Here is a 10,030-nt window from a genome sequence, read left to right as displayed (position 1 = left end):
AGGGTCCCGCAGCAGCTCCCAGGGCTCACTGGGCAGAGCTCCAAGAAGTGATGTCTGAGAGCTTCAGCAGCCCAGAACTGGTGGGCAACTTTCCTCAGGAAGCTTTTGCAGCACCAGGGGTAGGACTCATCTCTGCTAAGCTGTCATGTCCCCATTTATGGATGTCTCCATCAGAGCTGGTCATTCAGCATCTTCATAGTCTTTAAGGTGAGTAAGATGCCTCTAGAGCACCAGTCACCTGCCCCACTTCAGCAGTCGGTGTTAGAAAGAGATGAACCGCACCATAGACTCCTTGGTTCCTCTCCATTGACCGTAACTGGAGCCTAGAGGTCTACGCTCACCTGGGCACCCCTGCTTTGAAGACCACAAATGCACCTGTACCAAGGCTCAAACCCCTGGTGAATGAGCTGTGTGCGATGCTTCTGAGTTCCCAGGATGAATCATCTCCTGGCTGGAGTGCTGGGGGAAGGGAGGAGGCCTGGCCCACCCCATCCCCATCCGTTCCACCAGCTTGGCGGTAGATTAGGAACCAGGTCCTCTAGGGTGGCCGTCACCTCATTGAGCTCTGGGCCAGCATCAGTGGTGGGCGAGCAGGTACCCTTAGAGGTGGCCCTGCTGCCAAAACAGCAGGTTTGATAAATCTCAAGGCTAGCTCATATATCAGACCTCGAATGAAAAAAAAATGGTGAGAGCTGAGTGTCCAGTCCAATCAATATTCCTTTCATTTAATGCTATTTTGGCTCTAGGGTCACAGTTCGGGGGTGTCCTTTGCACTCCAGGAACAGGGAGCGTGCAGTGCCCGTGACACCCCTGCGTACGTCTGTTCCTTCTTCCAGAGCTCTGCCTGCTCCCCGGTCCTGGACCTTCCCCCCACCTCACCCTGCGCAGTGTGAGCTGCGGAGGGGCTGAATTCAGCGGGGTTCGGGTTCCCCTTAGGTTTCTATCCTGGGCCTGAGGGCTCAGGGTGGGACCTGCCTGTGCTGCCCCAGGAGAGGGACAGCTGGGAAGCCCCACGGCCTCGGCGACGGGCTCCCTTGCCACCCCTGCCCACCAGCCTTTCCCCCACCGTGGCACCTTGGCAAGCAGTGGCAGGAGCCAAACACAAAAGCTGAGACGCAGGACCAGGGCTGGGACCTGTCCCCGGGCTGTCCTGGCTCCCAGACCTTCTGCCGGGAAGGACCAGCAGCTTTTTCCCGACCTGTGCCCAGGAGGTGGCTATCCAGGAGTGGGGACGGGATGCCAAAGGGGCCCTTCTCAACCTCCTCCCGGACCACCCCCCGCCCCGGTGCAGCCCAGAGCCCCGCACCCGGCCCAGCCTGGGCACAGAGGGTGCCACTGGAGCAGGAGCAGGATCAGTGCCCAGTCCCCCGTGTGCGATGAGTTTGCCAGGCCTCATCACCGCTGCCGGAGTCGCTGCCCACCCTTCCCGGCCACCGCAGCTGCCGGCCATGGCTCCCACAGCTCCTTGCCCAGGGATGCCCCATCCTTTGCTCCAGTCCCCGGCCGGACCCCCCACCCCCTTACCTGGCGGCCGGCAGCGCCGTCCGGGGGCCGGGGCTCTGCCCCCCGCCCGCGGGGAGCCCCGGGCGGCCCGGCCCCGCTCCCGCTCCCCAGCCGAGCTCGCATTTGCCTAAGCGCTTTGCATTTGTGCCTGGGAAATACCGACTCGCCTTTTTATGATCGCGGGTGATAAATATTGCATCGCTCAGCCTTCACAAACTTTTAAGAGCGGGGGTAGAACGGCACCTGCGAGCCGCCGGCCCCGGGCACCGGCCCCGGCCCGCAGCAGCGACCCCGGCGCCCCTGGCCGCATCCCGGGGGGGGCTCGGGCTTTGGGGAGGGGGCGGCCCGGGGGGGCCACGCTGGGAGGCAGGAGCAGAGGAGACTGGAGTGGGTTATGTCTGCGAGGGAGAGCCGGGGAACGGGGGGGAGAGCGAACAGGGCCCTGCTAATGCTGCGCGGAGCTGATTCTCCAAGGCCCCCCCGGGCAGCACTCAGCATCCAGCCTTCATTAAAATTTCATCGCCAGCACTTGGCCAAGGTCTATTTATGAAAATGCGCTTTTCTCTTCATGGAAAAAACAGGAACGGAGCGAAAGAACAAAGGCGGGGACGGGGTTTGCGAAGCGCCCAGGAATAGAGCGGCGCGGCCGCAGATGCGCGGGCCGGGGCGGGACGCGGTGCTGCTCCCGTTCCCACAGTGCGGGCAGGGCGGGCAGGGCGGGCAGGGCAGGCAGGGCTCTGCCCGCCACCGCCGAGCCTGCCCCGCTCGCTCAGGTGAAGCGGCTCCTCCGACAGCGATGTCGGGCTCTGCACAATTTTCCCTCTTTTCAGGTTTTTTTTCTTTTTTTTGCCCTGTGAAGCCGCGCACCGGGGAGCCGCTCCGCCCCGCCGCGGGTCCCGGCTGCCGGGCTGCAGCGTCGCCCCCCCGCACGCCCCGGCTCCCTGCCTTTGGGTAGTTATTTTTTTCCCCGAATAAGTTATAAAACAAACCAAAAATAAAACTCCAAAAGCCCTCCCGTTTGTCGGCGGGGCAGAGGGGCCACCCCGAGCGCTGCCCCCGCCGCTGCCCCGCGGTTTTACTCCCGTTTCGGGAGCGGTTTCGATGCCAGCGGCTGCGGGAGGCGAAACTCAAGGATGAGCCGAGCCGGGAGGGAAGAGGTCCCTTTCCCAGCCGCCTGCAGCCGCAGCCCGGCCGGGGCCGGGAGGCGGCGGGGGAGCCCCCCGGGCCGGCGGGGAGGGGGCCGGGGGCGCAGCCCGTCCCCGTCGTCGTTTGCGGGAGAGCCGGGGCGATGCGGGCTGCGCCCCGCCGAGCCCGGCCAACGAATGCAGCCCGTGGGGGCATCGTCCGGGCTTCAAAGTAAACCCCCCCCCGGGAGCCAGACGTAGGGCTTCAAAACACACAGAGTTTGGGCTGGTCCCGGGTGGGGAAGGGACGAACCCCCCCCTCCTCGCCCCCAGCCCCCCTGGAGCCGCCGGCGGGGCTGGAGCGGGGCGGCTTCGCTCGGGGGGAGCCCCCCGCTCCGGGCCGGGGTGGGGAAGGGCGGCTCTGCCCCGGGTTTCTTTGCTTTTCCTTCCCTTTCGTTTCTTTCCCCACGGAGGAGGGAGGGTCGAGGAGCCCCCCCAAACCCCGACGGGAGCCGGCGGCCGGAGGCGGCGGGGATGGGCTGGGGGGGGCCCGGAGCGGGGCCCGGCGGCCGCAGTAACTGCAGGAGGCAGGAGGGTGAGGTAAAACGTGCATGATTTATTTGAAATGCTGCAGCGTACACAGACACCAAATTTCATTCAGCACACACACAGCGAAACGAAATCTCGTTTAATTTCAAAAAAAAAAAAAAAAAAAAAAAAAGGAAACGGAGGCAAATTTCTCTATTAAATAGGCAAAGCAAAAAAGAAAAAATAAACGAAACGAAAAAGAAAAAAAAAGAGTATTCTTGCCTTCGAAAGTGCAGAGTTCACTACTTGCAGGGGCGGCCGGGGCCGGGGCCGGGGCCGGGGGTGGGGGTGGGGGTCCCCGCTGCCCCGGGCCGGTCCCGCCGCCGGGAGCCCGAATGACTTTGATTGTCGAAGCGTAGGTGTTTTACAGTGAAACCATACGGATACCGACCAGTTTGCGTGAAACCAAAGCAAAACAAATCTCCATTTTCCCCGAACAAACCGTGACTCCAGGGACGTGCCAAATTTTTTTCCTTTTTTTTTTGTTTTTATTCTTTTCTCTTTTTTTTAAAATCTTTTTTTTTTTTTTTTAATTCATTTCCTCTCTTTTTTAATTTAGCCGATGAGGTAGAAACAGAAACGTTATTGCAAAAATGCGATGGGTTTGCTGGGGGCAGGGGAGAGCGAACAAAACCATGCAAGTGCGTGTGTGTGCGTGTGTGTGCGCGGGGACCCCGCGGCGAGCGCGGGGAGCACAGGCCGGCACCTCCGTATTTACAGCCGTCCGGGGCGGCTTCGAGCTCCTTTGCTTTCTTATTTGTTTCTTTTTTAAAATTTTTTAGAAGAAGAGAAGCGGGCACCGAGGAGCGAGCGGTGCCGGCTGAGCGGCGAAGGGGCGAGGGGCTGCAACAAAGACCCGCCGGGCTCTCGCTGCTGCTGCCCTGACTCCGGGCACCCCGAAACTCCCCCCTAGGCCTTTCATTTTGTCTTTTCCTTTTTCTCCAGCTTTTTTTTTTTTTCTCCAGTTTTATCTACAAAAGCAGTCTGTACCAGTCATGACAGCGGGGCCACTTCGCCTGGGGGTGAGGAGCAGGCACCAAACTGTTTGCTTCGCTCTGGGCGGGTTTCCCTTTTAGAGGTTTATTTTTCCTTTTTTATTTCCCCCCCCCCAATTTTTGTTTTGAACAAAAAAAAAAAAAAAAAAAAAGCCAACAACCCCAAACCCTGCCCGTTTCGGAGGGGCCAGGGGCCAGGACCACGGCGGGCCGGCTGCGGGGACGCCCCCCCCGCCCCTTCTTCAGTAGGTGGCAGAAAATTTCATCCTTTTCTGCTTCTGTCTCTGATTGCAAAACCAGACCCGCACCACGTTCTTCTTCAAGTCTAACTTCTCGGCGATGGCGGCGATTTTCTCCGAGGAGGGCCGCGGCTGCACGGCGAAATAGGCCTCCAGCGACCGCTTTTCGGGGGCAGCGATGGAGGTGCGCTTGCGTTTCTTGTCACCCCCCGTGTAGATCTCAGGTTTGGTCATTTTCTCCCTCTGGGCCCGCTCGGCCTCCTCCAGCCACGCTTCTAGGATGGGCTTGAGGGCCACCATGTTGTTGTGGGACAAGGTGAGGGACTCAAACCTGCAGATTGTGCTTTGGCTAAGGCAGCCCACCCCCGGGATCTTCAGGTTGGCCAACGCGGAGCCCACGTCCGCCTGGGTCACCCCCAGCTTGATCCTCCGCTGCTTGAACCGCTCGGCGAAGGACTCCAGCTCCCGGGGGTCCGTCTCCGTCTCGGGGCCGGAGATGACAGCGTGGGAAGCGAGGCCGTGGGGGTGGGACATGTTCATGGGCTGGGAATGGTGGGCCATGTGGTTGATGGCCGACATGTGGGAGTGAGGGTGCGAAGGTGTGGAGCCCACGTCCGGGCCCGGCACCCCTCCGAGGGGGAGAGCAGAGTTGAGGTGGTCCAGGAGCTCGCCATCCAGGCCCTGGGAGGGCTGGTGGTGGTGGTGGTGGGGATGGTGCGTGGTCAGCACGGACGGGTGGTGCAGGTGGACGGAGGACGAGGTAGGAGTGCAGGAGACGCTGCTCATGGTGTGGTAGGTGGCATCCGGCTTGAAGGGGTGGGTTTTCTGCGATACGATATCCACAGCGGCCAGCGCCTCAGCACCCCGCAGCAAGGTCTCGTCAAAGCCCGCAAAAATGTTACCCTGGATCTGAACGGGAAGGGGGGGGACGACAAAAGTGGGAGCAAAAACAAACCAAAAGAGCGGGAGAGGATTAAAAGGAAAGCAGCGTTACGGAGATCCCCCCCTGCCCCTCAGCAGTGCCTGGGACAGGTAGGATGAACCGAGTTCAACCCGTGCCCCCCCGCCCCAGTAAAGGGAGCAGGAGCAGGGTGCTGGACCCCGGGCACCCACCCGTCCCTCCGGGGCGACCTCCCCAAAAAAGCGAGCGGCCGCAGAGGGGGACGGAGCCTCTGCTCTGGCACGGCCGGGCTGGGCGGGACGGGAGGGACCCGGCAGGGACCCGGCAGGGACCCGGCAGCCCTTCCCCGGCTCCCCCAGCCCCGCTCCCCGCACCCCCGGCGGCGGGGACAGCCCTCAGCCCGGGAGGGGACCCCCCAAAAAACCCAAACGAAACCCAAGCCTAGACGGAACCCGTCGGCTGCCGAAGTAAGTTGGGGAGGGCGCAGCGCAGGGCGCTCCGCGGGTGCGGACCCCCAGCTCCCCCGCGGGGCGGCTTACCTGGGGGGCGGGCAGGCAGGCTCTGCGGATGGCTTCGGAGCTGGTGTGCAGGTGGGGGTACTTGGGTTCGTGCAGGATGGGGTGCATGCTGAACGCCTGCTTGCTGTTCATGGACATCATGGTGGGAGAGGAGCGGGGCAGGGGCGCTCCGGGCAGCCCGGCTCCGGGGGCGCGGTATTGTCTGGCTCCGCCGCCCGGCATCAATGGCATTATAGCCCGGCCCCCCCGCCCCCCCGCCCGCTCATTGGATGGGTTTCGGGAGGCACCGCCCACCGCCCGCCCCCGGGCAGTGAGCTCACACCCCCCCCCCCCCGGTGTACCCCCCAACCGGGGCTTCACCCACCCCCCCGCTTGTACCCCCCAAAAAACCGGGGCTCCCCCCCCCGCCCCGGCACTGCGCAGCCCCGGGGGTCCCCGCTCTCCCGGTGCTCCCCTCGCGGGGACGGGGTGCGGGGGTCCCTCCGGGCGCCCCCGGCCCGCACCGGCGGCGCCGGGCCCCGCTCCCGCCCCGGGACGCGGCCGTCGAGCAGCGCCGCGGCTCGGCCCGGCTGCAGCCCCCTGCCCGGCTCTGCCCGCCCTGCCGAGCCCCTGCCCGGCCCCTGCCGAGCCCCTGCCCGGCCCCTGCCCGGCCCCTGCCCGCCGCTTCCCCCCGGGGGGATCTGGGGAGCAGAGCGGATCCGAGCCTGGGGGTGAACAGGCGCCTTCCCGCCCCCGCTTCTCGCTTTCTGAAGGGAAGAAGTACCTTGGGTTAAAAACCCTAAGAACAATGAAATAAGCAATAGTTTCACCAACTTTATTTTTGCCCTGTTTCGATGAAGCTATCTGGCTCGATTACCCGAATCCTCCTGCCAGCGCAGTGTCCCATGGGCTCCATGTCTGTCTGTCTGTCTCTCTGCAACCTCTCCAGCCTATCGCTGCCCGTCTCTGCCCGACAGCCTTTCTGCCTCCGCACCCACCCACACGAATTTCCACGCTGCCCGTGGCGTTTCCCTGCCTCTCCTCCCTGCCTGCCACCAAGCCCGGATCCCGTCACTGCAAAACCAGAAGTGTCGAGGTGAAGTTTCGTGGTTGCCTGCTGGATTGGGGGGGCTTCACAGCCCCCCGGCTGCTCCCAGCCCTGCCAAAGGCGGGCGAGAAGCGTGACAGGCGGCAGCACCGTCGGCCCAGGGCAGGGGGGCTGGTGGAGGGGGAACCCCAGCACCTGCAGGAGCAGGGGACGGCAGTCATGGGGTTGCTGGAGGACAGGAGGGTGCTTGGTCATGCTCAGAGCCAATGCCTTCTCAAGGGAACAGCGGGTGTTTATCCAGCCAGGAAAATCCAGCCCCAGCGATGCGTGTAAGGATGATTTTCCATGGTGGAGGTGTTTCAGGAATCAGGGTTAGCATCAGTTTGCCTGGTCCCTCTCCCACTCACCCTCTTCTCTGCAGCACCTGCACACAGCATCCTCGGAGACGTCCCTTCCGACGGGGATCCTGCCGGGCACCTTGGGTCTGACAGGGACAATGACTGTCACACGGAAAGGAAAACCCTGACCCAATCGCAGCCTTACCTGAGAGGCTGAAGTGTCCCCAAAAGATGGTTCTTTGGGTCTGGCCATGTGTGGGGAAAGGTCAGATCCAGCGACAGGAGGCTTTGAAAGCAGCCATCGCCATCTGTGTTGCTGCCCAGATTCAGGCACAGCCACCAGTGATGCTTCTGTGGCGAGAAGGTCTCTCGACCAGAGCTGGGCAGCACATCGCTTGTGCAGAGGGCTGGAGGAGAGGCCACGGGGGGCTGAATCCCGACTCAGGAATAATCTGCTTGGGGGGAGAACTGCGTCAGCACCGTGGTGCCGCCAGGAGAGCCCCGTCCCCGGGGGGCTGAGAGATGGGAGAGGGTCAACGGGCAGTCCCTGCACATCAGGGTCCAGGCAGACCTTCCTGCTCATGAAACATGTGCCAGGGGCCACCGGCCCAGCAGCGTGGCCTGCCAACGTGCTGACGGCGCTCTGACTATCCGCGGGCAGGAGCGCTGAGGCTCTTCCCCTTCTGCTTTCTATCAGCAGAGCTCTCTGAGTCACGGTCTCCCCGCTGCTGCTTGTGGAGAGATTGCAGCATCAGGTGATGGGCCGAGGAGAGCGGCTGCCAGGGAGGTTCCCTGGAAGCTTTCTGTACAGCCGAGACGCAGGCAGAATTATCGCAAAGGGGAATTGTCCCTCCGGGGCGCTCTGCAGCGGGCCGGGCACTTTCTCTCCCCCTCAGCTGACAGCCCCTGGATTTGTTACCTCTCTCTTGACAGCCAGAAGCTTTTGTCAGGGTATTTCATAATTTCTTTTGCTGGGATCTTCTTGGTGAACCCCCCCATCTTCTTTCTCCTCACTCTCTGCATTTCAGCAGCTCAGAGAAGGAAGGTTGGAGAGAGCAGTTCAGTTCCTAGCCCTGGATTTAACTCTCCCCAAGGAAGGAAACCTTGTCCCAGGCTGCATTTTGCTGCAGGGAACTGACTCCAGGCTCTGTCCCAGGATGCGCCCAGGAGGCTGGGGACTCTGCACATCACTCAGAGCATCAGCTGGCGCAGGGGGAAACCAGATGACAGCCTCCTCTTTGAGGGGCTCAGCAGCTGGTTTTCCACACCTCCAGGAAGCTCAGGAGCTGAACGAACTCAGACCCTGAGGACAGCACAAGGAAGCACAGAAATACCTTCTCCAGTGCACGAAGCCATTTCTGATCTCATTTTCCACACTTGCGACCAGTGAAACGATTGCTGGAGCAGCAGAATTGTCCCAGACCAGCCCAAAGACCCAACTAGCCTTGGGTCTTGGGTGTTCATCTAGGAAAATTAGATAAGAAACAGATTGCTTTATCTTGGCAACGAACTTTTTGAGCAAGAGATACTCAGGGTCGGATCCCCGAACGCAGCTCTGCACACACGAGCACTGGCACTGAAGCACAGACACACGGGCACGCAGAAGGAGGGCCACCGCGGGGCACGGCGGTGACGGCAGGAACCCCTTCCCAGCTCTATTCTATGGATGAACCTGTCCTCCTACCAGCTCCTGCCTGGATTTGTCGGCTGGCCCCAGCAGGAAGAGCGCAGGTGCCCTCCATATCAACCATCCCAAAGCCTCTGGGTATATTCAGGAGTTATCAGGTTCCTCCTGGCTTGGGAAAACCAGGTGTCTTACACCCAGGAGGTGCAAAACCATAGCGAAGCACCAAATAAGAAGGAAAGTTTCTACAGCAGCGGTAATAACTAACATCTAAACTACTTTCACAGCAATGGCGTGCTGCTTGTTTCTTTACCCCTTGGCACTTCTTAATCTTGATAATGTACTTCGCAAGGAACGGCCAAACTTTCAGAGGATTGCCAGCACTCAGCTACGGCTTTCTTGAGTGATGTGGGGCAGCTCTGCAACGCTCACTGTTGTCTCTTCATGTATATTCTGGATGTCCTCCCTAATCACTCCATAAATGCACTCATCCAGACTCCCCTCTCTTATCCATCTCTATCAGTAACTCCTGTGAAGCAGGAGGTATGTCACCGAATCAGGATGAAAAAGAGGAGAGTAGGGATCTCTCCTATTAACATCGAATAAAAACACTGAATAAAGAGCCTCATGATCTGAATCCTTTGAAAACGAGCTCCTCCTGGGGGGAGCCCAGCTTCCACGCCACGAGCCGGCACCCCAGCCTGGTGGGTGGCTTTGGGAATCCTTTCTGAGATCAATCCCCGCACAGAAATGAAGAGCCAGAAAGCTCTTCACGTAACTGTTGCTCCTTGTGATGGTCAGCTGTTGTGGTTATCTGTCGTGGCACGGAAAATTAGCAAAAGGGGCCAGGGATATTGTGGGTATCGTGACACCTACAGCCAGTGCATCAGATGCTCTCATCTGTCGTTCCCACTGGAACCCAATCTTGGAGACTCTCTCCAGCAAGGTCTGTGTTCAAGAAACTCCATCTCGCTGTCGCTTTTTGAAGATGACCCATGGTTTCTCTGCCTGGCTTCCTCTCTCTAACCAATAAAACCTTGCAACGCTCCACCTAATCCCCACGTTTTCAATCAAAGGACAACTCAATGCAGACTTTTTAGAGGATTGTCCTGCCTGCCATGTGGTTTGGTGCCTCAGGCAGTTGCCTCCAGACTCCAGCTGTTTTTATTACCT

At 60.6% G+C, this 10,030-nt stretch overlaps 1 protein-coding gene across 1 annotated transcript; it reads right to left on the bottom strand.

The window, feature by feature from the left end:
• Nucleotides 1-4,443: 4,443 nt before the first annotated feature.
• Nucleotides 4,444-6,009, bottom strand: LOC104021101 (brain-specific homeobox/POU domain protein 3). Its single transcript, XM_009474593.2, has 2 exons — nt 5,890-6,009; nt 4,444-5,358 (listed from the first exon to the last, which is right to left on the bottom strand). Exons 1-2 carry the CDS (start codon nt 6,007-6,009, stop codon nt 4,453-4,455), a joined length of 1,026 nt encoding a protein of 341 aa, XP_009472868.2. The 3' UTR covers nt 4,444-4,452.
• Nucleotides 6,010-10,030: the final 4,021 nt, after the last annotated feature.

This window comes from Nipponia nippon, unplaced genomic scaffold (genome assembly GCF_047370975.1).
Source record: "Nipponia nippon isolate SJK-2023a ecotype South Korea unplaced genomic scaffold, ASM4737097v1 scaffold_12, whole genome shotgun sequence".
Taxonomy (NCBI): Eukaryota; Metazoa; Chordata; class Aves; order Pelecaniformes; family Threskiornithidae; genus Nipponia; species Nipponia nippon.
Note: the sequence above shows the minus strand (reverse complement) of the source record. Positions and strands in the feature narration are given on the sequence as shown.